Raw genomic sequence first — 23,173 nt, 5'->3', positions numbered from 1 at the left:
AAGCAGTATGGGATGATGACACTTTTTTGAACGAGTACCCAACAGGCATGGTGGAGGCCCGACAACAAAGAGCACCAGAGCACCCCTCCACGTATGGGGTGAAGTTGGAGCTTCCAGAATTCACAGGTCGGTTCGACGCGGAGCAGTTCTTCGATTAGTCTTATGCCATCCAGTTCTTCTTTGACTACCATGATGTAGCTGAACACCGTCGTGTCTCCCTAGCCTCCACTCGGTTGAGAGGCCTAGCACAGACGTGGTGGGTTGAGTTACAGAAGTCGCGAGAACGGCAGGGACTAGAGCGCACGCAGTCATGGGAAGAGATGCAGAGGTTGATCTAGTCTAAATTCGTGTTGTCAGATCATGCTGAGAGGGCCTACAAGGAGTACCTGACATTGCATCAAGGCACCAATACTGTGACAGAGTACATCGCCGAGTTTCATCGTCTTTCCCTGCGAGTGCAAATCGAAGAGACCGCCCGCCAGCAGGTCACTAGGTATATTTCTGGTCTCCGTCCTGCTATTTTTGACGACTTCAGTTGTCTCACAGTTGAGTCATTGGATCAGGATAATAGTTATGCCATGAATGTGAAGGAGAAACTGAAAAGGAGGCAAGAACATAGGAGTTCTCGTAGTGACCAGTCTAGTCAATCCAAGTCGAGTTTCCCAACCAGAGGAACGAGCTCCACTACGAAAAAGACTCAAAGTCCACCCCAGGAGTCGACTCTAGCAAACTCGATCAGTCTGGACCCGCGTACCACACCAGATCCAAGGGTAAGCCCGGTGAGTCCACCGTTCGTTGTTTTAGGTGTCAAGAGTTAGGTCATATTGCGTTCAGGTGTCCCACCACGAACAAGAACACTCATCTAGCAGAGGGCATTGTTGAGTCGGCGTCCGACAGTGAGAGCGAAGGTGAGTCGCTTGTTGAGGGAAGTGACGAGGTGAAAGTCGTAGAGTTCGATGGCAGCATCGAAAATTTGTTAACCATCCGTCATGTGTTGATCACATCCCGAGAGTTGACCCCGACAAAATGGTTGCGGAATAATATTTTTAGAACCCGGTGCAACTGTGAGGGGCGCGCATGTAATGTTATCATTGATACTGGGGCATGCGAGAATATGGTGTCCGAGAGTCTCGTGTCCGCCTTGAGTTTAAAAACAGAAAAACTGTTCCAACCCTATAAAATGGCATGGTTCAAAAAAGGGAACGAGGTACCCATCACCCTGCGTTGCCTAGTTCGATTCTCCATGGGGGAGCATTACCATGAAGAAGTGTCGTGTGATGTGCCCCCTATGAGTATGTGCCACATCCTTTTGGGGCGTCCCTGGCAGTTCGACCATAAAACCATTCATGACGGCCGTAGGAACACGTACACATTTGTTTTTCAGGGCCACAAGATAATTCTTCTTCCGACCAAGGAGCCTGAGCTTCCCCGGCTCGCAAACCTACTAGACCGATCTTACCTCCTTGAGCTACCCAAGAATTGGCATTCTTCTCCTACATTTACTGTGCATAATCTAAGTGCTTCCTGTAAGAACAAGTCGTCGGAGTCAACTTTTTCCCAACCAGGGGAGAATGATGCACAACAGGATGGACCTGGGTTCATACCGCGTGACTCACGTAGGGGACTGGATTTGCACTTTGGGAATTGGATCCAAGCAGTGGATCCAATTCCCATACTGGTTCCAAAACGTGGAGGGGAGGTACCACTGTGTACCAATGCCAGGCAAGCATAGAGAGTATGGGTCGGACCGCTCCAGATCCAACAGCATGCCGGAGCAGCATCGACATCGGGTCCGGGGCTGGACCCGCTACCCGGATCCATCCAAAGTCTTTAAAACCCCTATAGGGTTTTGTGCACAGGCAGAGAACATTAAGAAGTGCAGCAACTTTGTTCCTTTTCAGCCGCAGTTTCTTTTCTTTTCCTGTTTCTTATTACGTTCCCTGCTATTCATTTCATTTCATTGGTTTTCCTTGTTAGGTTAAGGTTTAAATTGGTTGTTTTACTTTTCATTAAGTTGGGTTCTGTGTTAAGTTGATTCTCATTGAAATAAAAATAAAGACAAAGCATTCAGTTTACACCACCGAGTCGGTGGCCTGTTCTCTGCCTCAACTCCAGTTCGTTCACGCTGAGATCGTGGATTCCTTGGAGTCAGCCCCCAAGCATTCCAGAAATTCGGTTCGGCACCTCCACTGCATCATTTTAGGTGAGGGGATGCACCCTTATTTATACAAGTGAGAAGGGGTTAGAGGAGAGCTCTTAAGGAGCTCTCCTTGTAGCCATTGGACCTAGTCCAACGGCTAGAATTCTAGCTGTTGGACTATGTCCAACAACTATGCATATGGACAAGTTCCAATTGGAACTTGACCAATAGTTATTATCTAGTTTTGACCAATAGTTATTATCTAGTTCCATGAGAACTAGATAATAAATAAATGAAAAAAATAAAGAAAATTACAAAAAATATATAATAATAATATATAAATATATTATTATTATATATATGTATTTTACATTTATTAGTTAAAAGAGGTCGGGGTAGGCCTAGGAAGACTTGGATGGAGATGATAGGAAAGGATATGAATGCTGTGAACCTCATCGAGGACATGGCATTGGATAGAAATGATTGGAGGAAAATGATTCATGTGGAAGACCCAAAATGAATTTCTTTTTTGGTTCATATCGCTGACCCCAATTGTTTTGGGATGAAGGCGTAGTTGTTGTTGTATATATGTATTTTACATTTTAACACTCCCTCTCAAACTTACGGTACAATGAGCAATAGTTTGTGTAAGAGAGTGAAATCTGGGAGCTGCGAGAGATTTGGTGAAGAAGTCTGCTAATTGATATTCTGATGTAACATATGGCAGATCAATGGTTTCATGTAAGTATTCCTCTCTGACATAGTGGCAATCCATCTCGATGTGTTTGGTGGGCTCATGGAAAGTCTGGTTGCTTGCAATGTAGATTGCACTCTTGTTGTCACAATACATTTGTAAGGCTTGTGTTGCTGCAACTCCTATGTCGGCAAGCAGTCGCATGAGCCAAACAACTTCCATTGTGGTGGTTGTCATGGCTCTATATTCAGCTTCAGTGAAGGAAAGAGAGACTTTCTGCTGCTTCTTGCGCCTCCATGATATTAAAGATTCACCTAAAAACACACAGAAACCATTGGTTGAGTGTCTATTATTAGGATCACCTCCCCAGTCAGCATCAGTATAAGCAATTAAATCTAATGATGATGATGCCGACAAGAAGAAGCCTCGTGAGAGAGAACTTTTCAAATATCTAATAATATGAAACTCACATGTGAACAGAAGTGGGAGCAAAATTGACTAGTTGTGTGTACAACATGTGTTATGTCTGGCCTAGTAATAGAGAGATAGAAAAGTGCTCCAACAAACTATCTGAACAGAGTAGGATCATCAAGAAGCTCTCCATCATCAATTTTCATTTTAACATTGACCACTTCTGGAGTGTCCACTTTCTTATCGTTTGTAATGTCAGACCTGAAAACAATATCAAAAGCAAATTTAGATTGAGATATCAAATACTCACGAGTGGAATAATCAACTTCAATTCCTAAAAAATATCTTAATAATCCTAAGTCAGACATTTCAAAATGAGTTTTAAGAAGAGTTTTGATATCGACAACTCCATGTTTGTCGCCTCCGATGATGATCATATCATCCACACAAAGGAGAAGAATGATGATACCTGCATCAGATTTCTTAATAAACAAAGCAGTGTCAGTCAAACAAGAGTGAAATCCAATATCAATCATAACATGACTAAATTTGTCGTACTAGGCTTTTGGTGCATATTTAAGGTCATAAAGGGTCTTCTCAAGACAAAGAGTTTTACCCTTAGGGATAGTAACATCAGGCGAGGCGACCATGTAAACTTCTTCAATGAGACTTTCATTCAAAAAGGCATTTTTGAAATCCATTTGAAATATAGGTCACTTTCTAATAGAAGCCAAGGCAATTAGAGTTCTAAGAGTGGTCATACAGGCCATAGGGGAAAAAGTTTCTACATAATCAATGTCATATTCTTGAGCATAACCTTTTGCCACTAGTCAGGCCTTACACCTTTCCAGGGTCCCATCACTTTTGGTTTTAACTTTATAGACCCACCAACAACGTATTGGTTTCTTTCCTAGAAGAATGTCTTGAATAGACCATGTGTTGACCTTTTCTAATGCATCCAGTTTTGTTTCCATGGCTTTAATCCATTCTATATGATTTTTTGCCTCAGAATAGGATGAGGGTTAACATAAGATTGTATTAATGCAATAACAGCCCTATTTGTGGGTGAAAAAGATTCGTAAGATACAAATTTTCCCGGAGGTCTAGAGATTCTAAAAGTCCTTAGGAGAACTTCATAATATTTTTCTAATGCACATGGAGGGTATTCTTCGCCTTCTCTTCATCTTGAATATTGTAGACCAACATCCTTGTAGGTTTGGTCTTCGTTATCATTATTATTGTCAAAGGTAATAGGACTTTGATCATTGTCAAAGTAACACTCAAAATCCCATTCACTAGATTTTGAAGTTAAATCAATTAAAAAGGAATATTCAGTAACATCCTTGGATTTTTCACTTTCAAAAGCACTTTCTTTTTCTAAAAAAAATACATTTCTTGATACATATAATTTTTCATTTTGAAAATCAAAGCATCTGTAGCCTTTTTTATTTTCAACATATCCTAAAAAAGCACGTGGGATTGCACGAGGAGAAAATTTATAATTTTTATTTGTAAATACAAAACATTTGCAGCCAAAGACTCTTAATCTAGAATAATCAATAGATAAATTGAGAAGTTTTTCTATTGGAGATATATTCCTTAATGAGGAAGATGTCATTCTATTAATGAGATAGGTGGCAGTTAAAGGAGCATCAGCCCAAAACCCTTTTGGAATGTTACTTGCAATTAGTAAGGTCCTAGTAGTTTCCATAATGTGTCGATGCTTACGTTTGACAAGACCATTCTGTTGTGGAGTGTGTGGGCATGATCGTTGATGTGTAATGCCATATAGATTAAGATAGTCTTTGAATTCTTTAGACATAAATTATCCCCTTGAATCAGTGCGAAAAATGAAAATATTACTTTGAAATTTGTTTGTAACCATCTTACGAAATATTTGAAAGTGAGTAAAAACTTCAAATTTATGTTTAAAAAATTAAATCCAAGTGTGTCTAGAAAAATCATCAACAAAGGTGACATAATACACATAACCACCTTTAGAGATAACTGGTTGAGGTCCCCAAACATCCGAATGTATTAACTCAAGAGGTTTTGTAGAGACAAAAGTTTTATTAGAAAAAGGTAATCTTTTTATTTTACCAAGAATGCAGTCTTTACAAGAAAAACTTTCAGAATTACGAAATTTTTCCAAATTTGAAAAGTAATGAATTTTAGACATACGAGGATGGCCAAGTCTTTTGTGTCATAACTCTGTTTCTAATTTTTGAACATTTAAGCAAAATACATTCTTGGGTAATTCTAAAAATTCCATATAATATAGTCTTTCTCTATGGCCTTCCCTAATCAGCTTCCCTGACTGACGATCATGTATCCAACAACCATTAGAAGAGAATGAGATATTACATCCATAATCAGATATTTGTAACACAGATAAGAGATTCAAATTTAGTTTAGGAACATATCTAACCTCTAGAATACAAAAAAACTGGATTTTTGAAAACTTTCAAAACATCCTACTCCTTTTATTTCAAGAGATATTCCATCTGTTGTAAAAACCTTTGATATACTTGAGTTGTTTTTAATGCATTCGAATAGACTTTTGTCATTTGGGATCATTAAAACGAGGCACCAGAATCTAAAAGCCAAGAGAAGTTACATGGACCGGAAACAGATGCGACTGCCACTCCAGTTGAGGCTTCAGTTGAAGAGGATACCCCTTTAAGAAGAGGTTGAATAATCTCCATTAGTTGAGCCATAGATACAGGTACATCTTGATCTTTCAGCTCGGTTTAAACAGATGTGACCCTCTTTTTGTCTCTTCTTAATTTTGGACATTCAGACTTATAGCAGAGTTACCAGAAGCTTCTTAGGTAGGTGGGAAGCTCGCTTCCCAAAAACTCGCTTCGGAAGCGCGATACTCCTCGCTTCCAAAACTTTATGGGAAGCTCGATTCCCCCACGCTTCTTTTATGCTTCTCATACACATGCTCTATGCATACTATATACTTTTCTCACGTTTCTTTTCCTTTTTTTCATGTATTTTCTCTCAAGCTTTCACTCACTTTCCATGTACTTTCTTTAAATTGGTAACCATCATTGTTAGATTTTAACAAAAATTTAACTCTTTTACAGAAAAATCATAAAATTTAAGAATGATCAATTTTATTTTAATTTTTATTTGTTTCTTATTTGATTCCATATTGTTTCATTTTTTATTCATATTTTGCTTTTAAATTGAAACTTCGCTTCCCGCTTTGTATAAATTTTAAAATGCCTCGCTTCTCGCTTCCGCTTCCTATATCGTTTCCCGTTTCTGCTTCCTAGTTTGGCAACCTTGGCCTATAGTGCCCTGGTTCATGACAGTGATGACAAATAACTTTTCTTTTGTCAAACTCACTACTCTGTCTTCCAAAATGAGGCGGCTTATAAGTGCGAGTATGATTTTTTGGTCTAGACACTGCTAGAACAGAATCATAATCAACTTTTGAAGTACTCTTTCTGAGTCAATTTTCCTCCATAGTAAGTTCTTCAATAGTATCCACAATAATAAATTTTTTTCCACGATGAAGGGTCGATTTGGTGGATTCAAATTCTGGCCTTAAACCATTCACAAATTGGTAAAAGTGTTCTATATCAAGTTGCTTTTGGCGAAGCTCGATATCCTCGGCACAATGACATTTTGGCTCTAAAAGAGCCAATTCTTTTCAAAGTTCGGACAACTCATTATAATATTGCCGAATGGATTTGTCTTTTTGAGTCATTGTCTAAACTTTTTCTTGTAGATTGCACACATGTGCAATATCTTTAAGTGAATACATATTTTTAAGGTATTCTTATGCCTTATCGACATGTTCAAATTTAGCAAGTCTAGAGCATTTTTTAATGTCTATGCTATTAATAAGCCATGACATAATTTTTGCATGCCCCATCCTCCACTCTTTCCATTTCCTTTTATATGAGGCTAAAGTGTAAACTCCAAAAAAAAAAGTAGACCCAGGTCGGATCCAGACCAGACCGAGATCCAAATAGGGGCAAGCGGTCGGGCACCGCCTCACCGCCTGCGTGTTTTAAATAAAGCACGCAAGGGAGGGATATCCGGCGAGCCCCTCCCCCACGCGTCGGTGGTCTTCCCTCCACCTGGCGATCACCGCCATCTCCCCCTCTTCTTATTCTTGTTGGCGACCCACTTTCATCGAACAACCCGGTGGCCTACCTTGGAAAACCCTCGAAACCCCCTGGTAGCCCGCATCAGTGCTTTTTCTCTCTCCTTCTCATCGCTTTCCTCGACCCGCCACCGTCGACGAGCATAGCCGCCTGCGACAACACCGTCGGAGCCCACCCTCATTGGCTACAGTCTCCCCTTCTCATTGTTCCTCCCCTCTGCGACCTCGCCGACGACTCCCCTTGAAAGTTGCACAACGGTGTTGCACGTGCCCCTGCGGCCCAAGACTGTCAGCTCTTACACTCGCAGATGAACACAAGATCGCAACCCCTCAAGGTAGGGGCAAGTCGCGTAAAAAGGCTAGAAATGAACAAAATGCTGAAATACGTAAATATATAAAAATTGAAAGATTATTTACTTTACGTATTTCCTTCTGCATCTACTTTTCAATACTTATTTGGTATTGGTACTTGATGAATTCTTTGTGCTCTTATACGTCTGCCTTTACGTTCTAGTTTTGCTATTACATGTTATTGTTATCACACCCAGAGCGAGGGCTTGCCTCAAGTGACCCTACTATTGCAGGCCTCGCAGGGTGTGCAGGTGCGCATATTGTTTCTCGCTCTTTACGAAAGACACGAAATCGAATACCGACACTTCAGTCTCGAAAAAGGGATTTCCTCTATGTGAAATCTTGTCTTTTCGAGTTGGCTAATCTAGCCTTTCTTTTTTCTGTGCACCGCTAGATGTAGTTAGCTTTACCCCAAGTCGAGACACTTGGGAGGTACATGGGGATCTACAGAGATCCTAAGCATTGTATGATTTTGTTGTACACTCTGAGCACATAATAAATGACTTTGTCAGATGATGTGTTGGGTTATCCTTTGAGATACCCATGCCTACCATCGTACTTGTGCCTTTTGAGAAGGACAGAATGTTACACTACTATGGGTAGTATGAGAGGTCGATGAAACCTCGAAACGTGCGATGAACACATTTGTTGAAACCACATAAAATGTGATAATGCGCCTTCACAGGCTAGATACTCATGTGGGTCTAACAGACCAAAGCATATAGGATAGGACGATAGTTAAGAAACCCCCGTCGTGCCCATTCGCCTCCCATGGTTCATTAAAAAAGATGATGGATGATACAAAACTCCAATGGATAAGCCATTAATGGCAGTTACGGGCAAAAGACTCAGCTTCCCCAGTCATTAAAGTTAGGAGAAATGGGCTACAAAAGGTAGCTTACAGTAAGATGCATCCATCTGGTGGTCCCCTTAGGAGTGGACTCAGTCAGTCACCCGGGGTATCATAAAACGCATAGCATAATAAACCCCCGGATGGTCTCGTCTGTTTCTACGTTTCGTGTCATGTGCGTACCCATATGGCCAGCTAACAATCAGAACAAAATATAACTTGCTCACACTACAGTTGAATGTGTACTATAGTTAGTTGTTTTGGACAAGAATAATGCGACGTTTTGTCTTTTTGTGTTTCTGTCTGGGCAAACCGAGCAAAGTGCCCAACCACGAGTACCAATTTCGGTCTCTTCGACATGATGTGAAATTGGGTATCGACGTTCGGATCTCAAGAAAATATCGCCCTACAGGGGATTCTGGACTTCTCGAGATTACAGACTTGTTTAGACTTACTCGTTTCATGTTGGGGTGCCTTTGAGTAACCCTTTGTCTACCATCGTAGTTACGGCTTTTTGACAGTGATGCCAGGTTGTACTACGATGAGTAGCAGAGGAGGTTGATGAACCTCATGGTATGCAATGAGCACAATTGATTAAAGTTCACATAGTAGTTATTATGCGTCTTCACAGACAAGATGCTCGTATAGGTCTAATGGACCAGATCATGTAGAGAGAGGCGACAGTTAAGGAACTTCTCTCGTGCTGGTTCAACACGATTCGTCAAGAGAGATGATGGTTGGTACAAAACTCCGATAAACATGTCATTAATGTCAGTTACGGACAAAAGACTCGGCTTTTCCAATCATCGGAGTTAAGGGAAATAGTCTACAAAAGATAGCTTACAGTTGGATGCATTTATGGGCCACTCACACGCCTTTGGGGATTTACTCTCTTGGCAACTAGTCGTCCCTTAAGGAGCAGACTCAGTCAGTCACCCGAGGTATCATAAAACACATAGCATAATAAACCCCCGGGATGGTCTCGGTTGTTTCTACGTTTTGTGTCATGTGCATGCCCACATGGCCAGCTAATGATCAGAACTACAAATAACTTGCTCACATTTCAGTTATTTGTACACTTTTGATTGTTTAACTGTTACTGTACTCGACCACTTGTTAAAATATGTGTACTCGTACACATATATGTTGAAATATAATCCTTAAATGTATGTATATATATTTATATATATAAAGATACATATACATATATATATATATATATGTATACGTATCTCTATTTATATATATATATAAATATATATATTTTCTCTTCCTAAAATACCCTCAAGGGTATTTCTGTAATTTGTCATTTTACGCATATTCCAATTGGAATATGCATTGTAATTTCTTTTATTTTTTGTTTTTTTATTTTCGGTTTTTGTACCACATTGGGGGCCTCCCAATAGAGACGCTGGGAGCCCCCAACGGTCACAAATGTGACCGTTGGGGGCTCTCCAACGTCTCCTTTGGGAGCCCCCAAGGTGGTCCCTTTGAGAGTGTATATATAGGGGCTCTCCCCTTTGTATTTGGTACTCCTTGTAGGAGCTTATGCTCCATTGTATAGGGTTTTTACCCTCTTCTTTCTTTTTCCTCAATAATATTCAACTTATGACTTTAAGTCATATTTACCCCTTTTATGGGTTTATGTATTAGCACATGATGTGCTTGTGTTGTTCCATTGAGTGGCTATATTCGCACTTCGTGTGCATGTGTATGGGTTCATTATTGAACCTAATGTATTCAAAGTCACTTTCTAACATGGTATCAGAGCCCGGTTGAGATCGAGTTGCTCTTTGGTGCATCGGGAAGCGTGGTATTCAAGAATTTTTTAAAGAAAAATGGTGAAGTATTCATTTCTCTCTCTTTTCTTTCTTAAAGTTATTCGGTATGCATTCTATTTCTTTAAGTATTGTATGAAGAATTTAATATGTTCTTTTTTTATGTGTACTCTTTGTCATTATGTCTTTTTATAAAAATTTGAGTTACTTGATACTCTATTGAATCTTTTTCGTATACATACTTTTTCATATGTTTTTCTTTGAAAAAATTTAAATGATAACTTTTTTGGCGAAAAATTAGATATATGATTGCTCAAAACTTGCTTTAATGAGTCAGTAAAAATTTATGACCATTGGAGCTTTGAATTTATATTTTAAACCTAACTTTGTTTATAAGAATACCTTTTATATGAATGGTAAGTCTTTAAAGAAAGGTATGTTAAGATTAAAATGTTTGTGAGGTGAAGTTTTTTTGAAAAATGCTTGACATATATGAAAAATTCCTTAATAAGTTTTGATTCACTTTCCTAATGTGTCCTTTTTATATGAGCAACATTTAATTAAGAAGGTTTTTTTCCGGTTGAATTAAGTTTTAAAATGGTCTTATGGAATATGGTGATTTTCTTTGCATCTTTATACTCTTAAAAGATTTTTTAATTTGATTTAAAGAGCTTGTCTCATTATAAAATTTATGGTCTTCACTAATGTTTGTTGCGTACTTATTGCATTAGGAGTTGGTAATAATCTATTAAGTCATGTTTTTTGATAAAACTTAAAAGTTTTGAATTTTTCCTCGATAAATGTTCAATTTTATAGATTTATGCCATAGTACAATCTTACTTTATCATAAGGTTTTTTAATAAATCTATTATTCTTCTTTGTTGGGATTTCTCCCACGTTAGTAGAGTTTCCCCCTTCTTTGGGATTTTTGTGTGTTTTTTGAGCTCTCTTTAAGGAGCATTTCGGTCCTTATAATCTTTTTGTGAGTATATACTCTTTTATGAAGATTTCATGGTTGTTGTGAGAAGATTGGTTGTGAGCATCATTTTTTAAGTTACAATAGTGGATTTCATAAGATTTTCAAACTTCACCATCTTTATGAATGCCTATATTGGCCTAAGTTTGTTATTTGCTCATTCAAGATTATTGTCATTTGAAAAACTTGCATTGCATAAAAGTGTATCTATTATCATTTGGTGTGCATTTAATTGCACTTTATATTTATCATAATTGAGGCTTGTTTTTGACTTTTTGATAATTCCAAATCGGTTCTTACGCATGATGTTGCTTAATATTTCATAAATTGTGTTAGTTGCATAATAAGTCTTTTTGTATAAATGACTTCTTTTGATGCTCATGTGATATGTTTATTTGAATTTGAAAAGGGCATATTCAGTTTGGCATGAAAATTTCCAAATTTGTTATTTCAAATTGGGCTTGGTTGTATGCATGTAAAAGAATAAAAATTTTGCATGCTTGCACATTAGTATATCATGTTTAATCGAAGTGTTAATACACAATTGTTCTTATCTGCACGTGCATTCTTGAAATCAATGTGTTTTGAATGTAAGTAATCACATGAATGTTCACATGCTTAAACTAGATAATATATGCTGAGTTTAAGTTTTAATATAAGGTTGTTTCTTTATGCATGAGCATACATAAAATTGATATGTTGTTGCATGTAAATAATTGCATGAGTGTTCGCATGATTTAAATGAAGTGATTCATGAATGAAAGTATGCTTTTGGTATGGTTGTGTAAACTTATGCACATGCATATGAATATTATTGTTTCTTGCACATCTTTTTATTGGCATAAATGAACGTGAATTGAGAAGCATTTAAAAGGAATGAATGCATATTAGCATGTAATTCACGATTTTTGCATATGAATGCATTGATAATCAAAAGGGGTCATCGTAGGTTGTGCGAGCCTTGAGCATGTATTGCTCTCTGTTTTAGTTATTTTATGAATTGCAAAAATCAACTGTAATATTATTGTTTTTATTGCACTATTCTATGTTGTCATGGGTTGTGCCCCTATGAAGAGCTGCGCATGTTGATTTGCGAACTTGTGTTATTAATTCTACATGTTGAATTGCAATTTAAAGAAGATGAATTAATAACAAGATAAAAGAAATTAAAAAATAATATAATTTACGTTCTCTTGATGTCCCTTCTATAGTATGGGAATCATGAGCATTGCAGTTTTGGAGAACCGTGAGAATACTAAAACTTCATATGCGTTGTTGTTGTCCCTAAACCCGATATTGAGGTTCTTTTCCTGATTATGGTTTTAAGAAGAGTCTGTCACTTTGCCTGTGGGTGGTGTGTAGACACAACTGTTGTTTTGGTATACCAAGAAAGTGACATTATGATTGTTGATTTTCATAGTGTCCCGACATTGGTTGTTGATTTTCAATGTTCCGATGGATGGTGTTGATTCCTGATATCGATCGAGGGCTAAGTTTGAAACCCATTAATAAAATATAACAGGTTTTGATATTTAAGAAGCAGGTGGTCCATGGTTGTTAACCATGTACAACTTGAGAGAGGCTATTAGAGCATGAGGTTTGAGGTGGTCCGATCTGGATCATGATCCAGATCCATATCACTCACGTCATTGTTCATGATGTTACTATTCACGTCACTATTCATGTCTCTTAGTTCCCTATTGTATTTTATTATATATTGTGTTCCTAATAAAGATGTATTTTAGTGTAAAGTGAATATAAATAGTCGCAATGAGACATGATTTTCCCATATTGGGAATCGTGAGAGTTCAGACCAAACCTTGTTCGTGTCTTCTTTCTCTATGCAGGAACCTCAAAAAAACTAAATATAACAGAGATATCAAATAAGTTGCAAAACATCAATGCAATGTGCCTCTAATTACACAAGCAATGAAATTGAAGAACAAAATTGAACACATTCCACCAGATACATGAGAGACCTTGAAGAAGAATACATCAATGACCTCAGAAAGGTGCATTTCAATGGTTATGTAGGATAATTATGCATTACCTTGTCTCTTCCCAGGGCTGCATAGTGTTGCAAGCCATTACAAGAGCCATCCTAAATAAATCCACAATAAGACAATCTCAGAAAAGCCAATCAGATGAAAGACAAATTAGCTTTTTGGCAGGATGTAAAAGGTTGGGAATGAATACAGATATGCTTTGCCTACAATTAGGTCTGCTTCCCAGAATAGTATGATAGCACATATTACCAATGCATATATTCATCAATTCAAGATTATCAACAAAATTGAAATATTTTGGTTCATAAGTTTAGGAAAGATCCATATGTACAATAACAATAACATAGAATTTATGCACCCATGGCTCTTTCTCTCACAAAACTAAAGACACCTTTTTGTTTCCAAAAACTAAACAATCACATAAAAGTAAGAATGTAGTTGGTCAGATCAGAAACAAAGCCAGATCCTACAGGAAGGCACCTAAATAGACTATCTACATCAGATAAGGTTAAGCTCGTAAGGCCGAGTAAATCCAAGTCCTATTCAGACCAATGCACACCTGCCAATGGAAACTGAAGCATATAGCAAAAAAAAAGTCAGGATGAAGAAAATTTGGTCAGGTTCGAGTTTCCCTTATAGATATGGAAACTAAATTCAAATAACAAAGCATACCAACGAAGAACTAACAGCATGAGCAGCTTTATTAGAACCCGATCAGCCTAGGACAGACTCGAGTCCAACCCATCTATGTTCCTGTTTGAGGTTCTGTACACTAATTTCTAGTAGCACCTTTTGAACAGTAAATTCATGATACATAGCTATGTCACATGGGTGCGGGTGTGGGGGTGCGGCACTTTCAAAAAACTTGGGTGCGGGGGTGCAGCAAAATAATATATATAAAGTCCAAAAGTTGGACATAAATGACCCTGGGTGCATCAAATTGACCGCATCGGGTGCGGGTGCGACGCGGGTGCGGCACCTAGTTGGCGAGTCCCTGTGACATAGATACATAGCAGTATTGTGATGGAGAGTTCTTGGGTTTGAAACCCACAGGGTTATTTCCCAGCTTGCTTAATCGGAGAAAAAAAATATAGCATTAGTTTTCCTTCATAATCATTTAACCAAAAGTTAATCATAGTTTCTATTTCCAATTATCATTCTAGGAATAGCCAAGAATTAAAATTATTAGACAACCTTTTACCTGTTGAATTGAAAATGCTGATTGGAAAATATAAGCTCTAGTTAAGGATAGAATGATCCAATAACTTTGCAAGTATAGACACAGATTTGTATTAGATTACCTCACCATGATTTAGTAATTTTATACCAGCTTACAATTGCTTATTTATGCATTATCATCTCTATGAATTCCAGCATGTATGTCCCCAGAGAGGGGAAAACAAAATTCGGCAATATAAAGAAGTCCTAGATAAATAGAAATGAGCAGTGTGCATGAAACATCAGATCCAGATGTTGGAAGCAGATAATGCATATTGCAACTGTTGCAACTCAAGAAAATATTTGTAAAATGTTACGGGATTCTGGAAATTATCACCTGATGAATAGGCACATGTGAAATGGTTGTTTCTGGTGAAGAGCTCCTTAAAGCATCAGAAAGATTGATGCAAGCAGCTAAGCACTGGAAGGGATCTTCCGCACCTAACCACCACCTTGAACCTTCAAGAGATCTATCTGCTGAATCAAATATATCATCTAAGTGGTTCTCAACAAATGCTAATCGGGCATCATATGATAGCTTGTCAATACCACAAGCATATAGATTTGCCACATGTATTTTTAACCAACATAATCCTGATTTCCCTAGTGGGCGCCCTTCTGCAAACTCTATGACCCCCCTGCAAAGATCTGATCCAAGATGGTTCAAGTATGGATGCATGGGATATGCCCGTCCACGAAAATCTAAATTATGTGGGTAGTAGAATCCTTCTTCATCCTTCATTTTGCGAGCCACCTGAGGGGAGCAAAAGATCAGCATACATCACTAACATGCAACAGATTGGAAATATTATAGCAGACATAATGACAAATTCTTACAACAAGCTTAAGCTCCACATCACACCGCTGTGAGTGCCTCTCACTGTTTTCCTTTTTTGCATTCTTCAAACTCCATTTCCACTTCCTCAGAACTGCTTCATCCTCCGTGTCTGGCTTGTCCGGTAAAGGGACCTGCCAGAATGTTGACCAGATAATAAAGACAAAGGCTATACATGGAAAACCTACTTCAGTATATTATGCAAAAGCAACAATATGCTTAAAAATAAAAATTAATCAAATTAAAAAGTTCTTTTGTGAAGAATAATATTTCCCCATCTCTAAGGGTGTGTTTGTGTAACAAGGAAGCAGGCTCCATGCAGGGCAAACTTTCTCATTGATTTCAGCACCTGCTTTCCTGTGGGCCCAAGGAAACACCCCATTTTTTGTGTGTTTCTGAGGAAATGGCATGCAAACACACCCCAAGGGACAAGCAAAACAACCATAGCTTCTCTTCTAAGAAAACTAATTATCTTTTCATATAATAACTTACATCTTGACAGTCAACTAGCCCTGCAAGATGACCTCCACTAGCCCAAATTCTGTCTACTACTGCAAGCACCCTTTTATTAACCCTCCATTTGGTATTCCCAAGTGTATCCAAGGCCTGCACCGAAATAATTACAAGAGGAAAGGCATATACATGTGTATATGCATGTAATCACATATATTGATGTGTAGGCATGTATACATATATATACATATATTATGACCCATATATGGAGCAAGTAACTGAAATACTTTTAGGTATTACTAAAAAAAATCAAAATCTTTAATGCTTCATACTAATGTGTTTGAACTAAAAGCTTGATTCCATACTTTATTGTTTATGGGTTGGTAAACTATTTAGAATACTTTTAGGTATTACTAAAAAAATTAAAATCTTTAATGCTGCGTGCTAATGCATTAGAACTAAAAGCTTGATTACAGACTTTATTGTTTATGGGTTGGTAAACTATTTAGAACACTTTTTGCACATAAAGGTGACTTGATGTACAGAGATTGCATATAGATTGGATTCAATTTCATCACATATGGAACTAAAATTGGCACGATAATTTTAATGTGCATTCAAGGTGGAAAGTCTGTGGGTTCACATCTGCTCGGATTTGGATCAAATGTGTCCAATTTAAGACTAGGGTGGGCTTTGTTGGTCCTATTTAAATTAATATGGAAATAAACATGTTCATGTCAGGTCAAAAAGCTAAATGGATCCATATGATCCTCATATGAGATCCATGAGTTGGATCCAGTTCAGTCGATAGAAATTGATGTATCTGTTACCCTAGACTTTAGGGATATTTTTGTCCTTCAAGTTAAAAGGCTGTATTGTGTTGTGTTTAGTAGAGGGGCATTGTTGTAATTGGCCATATTTATTCTTATAAAAAGAGGGATGTCCCAAGAGAGAGGATGACCCCTAATATTTTTCCTCCTTTTCTTCCTCTTGCCTCTTTCTTGTGTTGCAGATTTCACATGGTATTAGAGCGGGACACAAGTCTCCCATTAGATCTTGACTATTTTCCCTTCGCTATCTCGTTACCTTCCTTTCAATCTTTTCCTCTTCCTTTTAGATCTTCCTTAGGTCTGAATTTCACATATATCGCTCCTCTTTACATTCGATCTACCCTAGATCTGAATATCCCTATATTGTGTTTCTTTTATCAGATCTATTCTAGATCTGAATCTCTCTTTCATCGTTCCCATTCTCTTTTATATTATTTCTTGACCCAAGATTCAACAAAAACTTTTTGTCTTCTTGAGACTCACCTTTGCATATTCGTTGTTATCGCTGATATTTTAATCTACACCTTGTTTTAAAAAAATGGAATATTAGAAAGTGTCAGTTTTTTTTTCCTAAAAAAAGGAAAAATTATACACATATTGGGAATGAGTCGTCATCTGCTAACATCAGCAACCTGGTTCTGCATGCCTGAATACAGATTTCAGGTTCTGTCTTCATCTTCCTTGATTTTGTTTTTTTGTCCTCTTTACCTTCATGGCATCGTCGAATTCAATTACATCCTCCTTTCTCAACCAACTTGTCACCGAAAAGTTGGATGAGACAAACTTCATGACCTGGAAAAAATAAATCATTTAATCTTAAGTCATGATTTAATGGGACATCTCGATGGGATCCAAATCTTCCAGACCAGAATTTGTGCCAAAAACTCAAGGAACAAAAGGAAAGGAAAAAAAGGAGCCAAAGAATTAACTATTGAATCTATAGTCTGTGTCAGAAATTCAGATTATACAACTTGGTTCAACAATGATCAGGTTGTTGTGTTAATCACGATCACTCTCTCAAAGCAAGTTCTGCTTCACATCCTAACGAATCACTGCACACAAGTTGTGAGAGATTTTAGACAAGTGGTATACTATGAACAAATAACTACTAAATTCTACCACCACAAATCTGAATTTGGTGCTTTGAAGAGAGGAAACACTAGTGTTGTTGATTTCCTAGACAAGATCACATATGCTGTCGATTAGCTAGCTACTATTGGAAGCCCCGTATCAGATGAGGACGTGTGTACTCAGACTCTGAATACAATATGTTCATAGCTATGTACATGGGACATGAGAAGAGGGCAAACTTTGATCAGCTCAGATCTATGCTCTTGGAGCTTGAGTCTGTATTTTGCATATCCATCAAAATGGAAGACTCGTTGCCCCAACATGAAGTGCTGTTGGCACCCAAAATACCTCACATGGGCATGGGCATGGGCATGGGCATGGGCGAAGCACCTTTAACAACAGGGGTGATGGTCTTCTTCCTAGTCCTAATTCTTATAACAATGGCAATTATCAAAATGTGACCTGTCAAATGTGTGGGAAGTGAGGTCACACATGCTCTAATTGCTATTGGAAGTACGTCCTGACATAACAACCTCCCACAGTGACATATCCTGCTCGTTTCCAACAGTTTGCTCCACCGAGCAGCAGTGTTGGTAATGTAAGAGGACCCCGGCCAGGAGCATATAATGCTGATTTCAATCCTAAACATGCTCGTTTTGTTGCTTCATCTTCTAGTTTTGTTGCTTCATCTTCTACCTCTGGCCAAAATCAAGACATGAATACCTTAAGTGCATCATTTAGCCAAATGGGACTGCAAGGTGGTTCCCATGGTACTCCTTGGGAAGTAGGTCCAAACCAGAGTTACCAGAAGCTTCTTAGGTAGGTGGGAAGCTCGTTCCCCAAAAACTCGCTTCGGAAGCGCGATACTCCTCACTTCCGAAACTTCATGGGAAGCTCGATTCCCCCACGCTTCTTTTATGCTTCTCATACACATGGTCTATGCATACTATATACTTTTCTCACGTTTCTTTTCCTCTTTTTCATGTATTTTCTCTCACGCTTTCACTCACATTCCATGTACTTTCTTTAAATTGGTAACCATCATTGTTAGATTTTAACAAAAAATTAACTCTTTTACAGAAAAATCATAAAATATATGAATGATCAATTTTATTTTAGTTTTTATTTGTTTCTTATTTGATTCCATATTGTTTCATTTTTTATTCATATTTTACTTTTAAATTGAAACTTCGCTTCCCGCTTCGTATAAATTTTAAAATGCCTCGCTTCCACTTCCCATATCGTTTCCCGCTTTTGCTTCCTAGTTTGGCAACCTTGGTCCAAACCAGCAGCAGAGCAATTCAGTTAGCCCATCTTGGTCAGTGAACTTTAATTAGCAAGCATGGAGAGCTTCTACTCCTCAATCATCGTCTCAAAATGCATGGTTTCTAGACCCTGGTGCTGCTCATCATGTAACTGGTGAGGAAGGTAAACTCATGAATCTTGTTTCCTATCACAGTAATGGAAGAATTGTCTCAAGTGATGGGAAATTTCATCCCATCACTCACATGGGAACCGCCACTATACCTACTCTTAGTGGGTCATTTTATCTTCCTAACACATTCCTTGTTCCTAACATTCAACGTAATCTGATTTTTGTATCTCAACTTGCCGATCAAACTAATTCTCACATTTTTTTCTCTTCTTCATATGTTTCTGTGAAAGATAATCATAACACTTATATCCTTTTTTACCATAAGAGAATCCCAAGAAGCAACACTTTACAAAGCATGGTGATGATAATTAGTGGTCTAAGTCACACGGACTCGGCTATAAGGTCGACGCACCCGCCCCGACACGGGTGCGGTTTTGGAGACGGGACGGACATGGTCAACCAAGTGTCGGACTCGGTCAATGCACCGGGGCCGAGTCCATCCACATTTTGAACTCGGTCAACTTTGACCGAGTCTATTTTTGTCCATTTTTTGGGCAAAAGACGTATAAAAACTAAAAAAAATCGATCTTTATATATAAATATATATATAGCCCTGTCCCCTAATGGGCATAACTTTGACCGACTCTTTATATATATATATATATATATATATATATATATATATATATATATATATATATATATATATATATATATATATATAGTGTCGTGTCCTCGTGTCCAAAATTTTTGAAATTGCTCTGCACCCGTGTCGCACCCGTACCCGCACCCATGTGACATAGTTAGTGGTAGATTCAGGAGATCACATATAGATCTAAGGGTCCTAAACATAGAGATGTATTCCAACCCAACTTATTCAAGAATCTATAGGATCGCCTTACAAGGCAGCAATAGAAGTGGAGGATTATACATCATCAATGAAGCTCTTGTCTGTTGTCCTCGAGTTCTCGTATCTGATGTGGATCTCCCAAATAATGATGTTGAGTTGTGGCATAAACTTTTAGGTTATTGTAATTCAAGTTTTATTGAAGTTTTGTGCAATAAAGGCCTTATCTCTTTGAAAGGTAAGGCATCAAAGGTGTCAATGTCATGTTCTTATTGTCGAGTCTGTAAAAGTCATGAACTTTCTTTCGGTGTTTCTAATAAAAGAGCTTCATTTCCTCTAGACTTTATCCATTCTGATGTTTGGGGGCCTACCCTAATTATATCTTTGTTCAAATTGAAATATTATGTGATTTTCATTGATGATTTCACACAATACACCTCGAATCCTGGATCTACTTTTTGAAATCTAAAGACCTAGTATTATCAACCTTTCATAAATTCAAATTGTTTGTCGAAACTCAATTCTAGCAAAAAAATCTCCGGTTTCGTATTGATGGTGGCAGTCTAAGTCACAGGGACTCGACAAACTGGATGCCACACCCGCATCGATGTGACACGACGTGGGTGCGTGTGCGATCAACGGGACCCTGGGTGTGGTCAACGCACCCAGGGTCATTTGTGTCCATTTTTTTGACCAAAAAAATGCCTGATGAAAAGGGATGAGGGGAAGAAGATTAAAGCAAATTTTTTTTGCCCTAATCCTCCTGACTTTTCCTCCTGAAGCCAACACCTTCGTTGATGCCGACATCGATGTCGACTCCTCTCTTTGTCTCTCTACGGGGGCCTTCTGTCGGCCTGAATCTGGTCAGCGACCTGCAACCACCGTCGCCGTGTTGTCGACACGTCGTCGAACCTTCGTCGCGCTGTCGGCCACCGTTGTCGGCACCGTCGCTGAACCTTCACCATGTCATCAACCTTCATCAGACCTTCGTTGCGCCTCAGGTGTGCCTCTCTCTCTTTCCAGAGCTCTCTCTCTCTCTCTCTCTCTCTCTCTCTCTCTCGGCCTCTCTCTCTCTGTCTCTCTACGAGCCCCGCCGTCAGCCTGAACCTAGCCGATGACCTTCCACCGACTAGGACTGACCGGACCCTGCCGTCAGCAAGGGTTTTGCCAATCTCTATCTCTCTCTCTCGTGTGAGCTCCCCTCCAGTCAGCAACACCAGTGGGATCCAATAGGGTGGTTTTGGGGAAAGTGTTCAAGGGGTTTTTCTTTCTCAGTGTAGATCTATCGCAGGGGTTGCTAGGTGTAAGATTCTTTTTCTGGGTGTATATCAAGGTTTTTTTTGTAGTTTTTTTAGTTTCTGATTCATTATCGCAGCGGCTTTTTTTTATTCATTTTGCATGAAACAGTGGGTTGTTTTTTATTGTCGCCATGATACGCTGTCTAATGAAATTGAGATTTCCTTTATATGCATTGAGTTATCGTTGATATGATGAATATGTTGTTGGGAAGCAACCTTTAAGGCATTCAAATTAAAAGATGTCATAAGTTCGATACCAAAGATGTGAATCCCTTGCCTAGAGCCAAAGCAGAAGTCTCCCTGGTGAACAAGGAGGGGAGCCAAGTTCAGTTTCAGTCATCACTTATGTCATCCCCCATCTTCATTCCCCTTTTAAATCTTATGATCCAAGTTGTTTGGATCAAATCCGACCCCACAAATGAATCCAGCATAGTCAATTTAATGAGAAACAACCCTTGGATCATATTTTTTGAGCGACAAAATATGATTTTTTAAATCACAAAATCTTGTGTTTTGTCAATCGTTGATTCTTGAGTTATCAAAAAATCCTGAACACAAGTGCCAGATTTTGGCGATTTAAATGTTGATTTTCACTCAAATGAATGATGTAGATCACATTTGTGGAGTCTGATTTGATAAAAACAACTTGCAACAATGAAATCCCAATGAGGGATATGAAGATAGAAATGACATAGAGTATGAGTGGAACCGATTTGGCAGCCAAGGGGTTTTAACCGCTTAGGGACAGGTCCTAATTGCATGGTTTAAAAACTGGCCGAGTCAACCTAGTGATTCGGTTTCACTCAGGCATTTACTGGGTCAACCCAGAAATGAACAAAACTTTGTTGAATCATGGGCTCACTCGGCCGAGTCAGTTGAGTTTTAGCATGACTCGCCAAGTCAGCCCATGACTCGGCTGAGTCATACATATATAACCATACTGTTTTCGACCTTTCTAAATGAGAGAGACTTTTTTTCTTTGAGATTTTTTTTTAAAAGTACACTTTTGATAAAAAAACATTTTTACAGAAGAAAATGGAGGAATGAAATTACTTCTTTGGCTTTCCTGCTTTGCACTCAATATTATAAATCTTGATTGTGTGCATAATTGATTTACTTTAATATAAGTTATAACTTTTTTGTGTTTTTAGGACAAAAATGACGGATAAAGAGAAAGGACTTGCGTCATCATCATCCCCACATGTGAGTACTGCTGCTAGTATTGCTGATAGTTGTAATGGAAGTGATGATGCAGGGCTACTATGGGGTACATGCAGATAAGCTTGCAAAAACTGGAGGAGGTGGTTAATTTGATTTATTGCATGCATGATGAATGATATTATGATAATTGTTTTTTATTTCATTAGTGTTATTGTTGTTAACTGTTAAAACTTATTTATATTTTTGCCACACCCCCGCACCCGCACCCATGTGACATAGGTGGCAGTGAATATGTGTTTATGGCCTTTTCAAATTACTAAATAAATAATAAAATTAAACATGAGCTCTCTTGCCCAAAGGACCTCTCAACAAAATGGGGTTGTTGAGAGGAAACACAAGCACAGTTTTGAGACTACCCTCACTCTTATTGATGAATAAAAAAACGTGATGGATGTGTGGACAAAAGACTATCATATTGCAGTGTACTTGATCAAGTGCATGCCTCTCACCTCTTTTAATCGTGATTCTCCATATTTCATGCTTTTTGGACAAAACCTGATGATTCTCTCTTAAGAACCTTCAGTAGTAAATGCTTTGTTCATGTCAATGACCATGCGTGACAAATTTTCACCAAAGACTCTGGTCATCTCATGGCATGTTTTTCATGAAGCTGAATTTGATGATCATTGTAGTATTGAGGACAGGAAAATATTATTGTCATGTCGGCCATCCAGTTCAGCTGAGCAACATGATTCA

At 38.3% G+C, this 23,173-nt stretch overlaps 1 protein-coding gene across 1 annotated transcript in view; it reads right to left on the bottom strand.

Moving 5' to 3' along the window:
* The window catches only part of LOC149838509 (DNA-directed RNA polymerase 1B, mitochondrial-like), an 83,525-nt gene that overhangs the window by 23,634 nt on the left and 36,718 nt on the right, over positions 1–23,173 (bottom strand). The window contains exons 7-10 of the mRNA XM_090006625.1: positions 15,875–15,988; positions 15,385–15,516; positions 14,885–15,301; positions 13,374–13,424 (exon numbers count right to left, since the gene is read on the bottom strand). Of these exons, the coding sequence (XP_089862751.1) occupies positions 13,374–13,424; positions 14,885–15,301; positions 15,385–15,516; positions 15,875–15,988 (714 nt within the window). The remainder of the gene's footprint in view (positions 1–13,373; positions 13,425–14,884; positions 15,302–15,384; positions 15,517–15,874; positions 15,989–23,173) is intronic.

This window comes from Nuphar pumila, chromosome 5, assembly GCF_984573655.1.
Source record: "Nuphar pumila chromosome 5, dmNupPumi1.hap1.1, whole genome shotgun sequence".
NCBI lineage: Eukaryota > Viridiplantae > Streptophyta > Magnoliopsida > Nymphaeales > Nymphaeaceae > Nuphar > Nuphar pumila.
The sequence above is the reverse complement of the archived record's forward strand: the minus strand, read 5'-3'. Positions and strand labels throughout refer to the sequence as shown.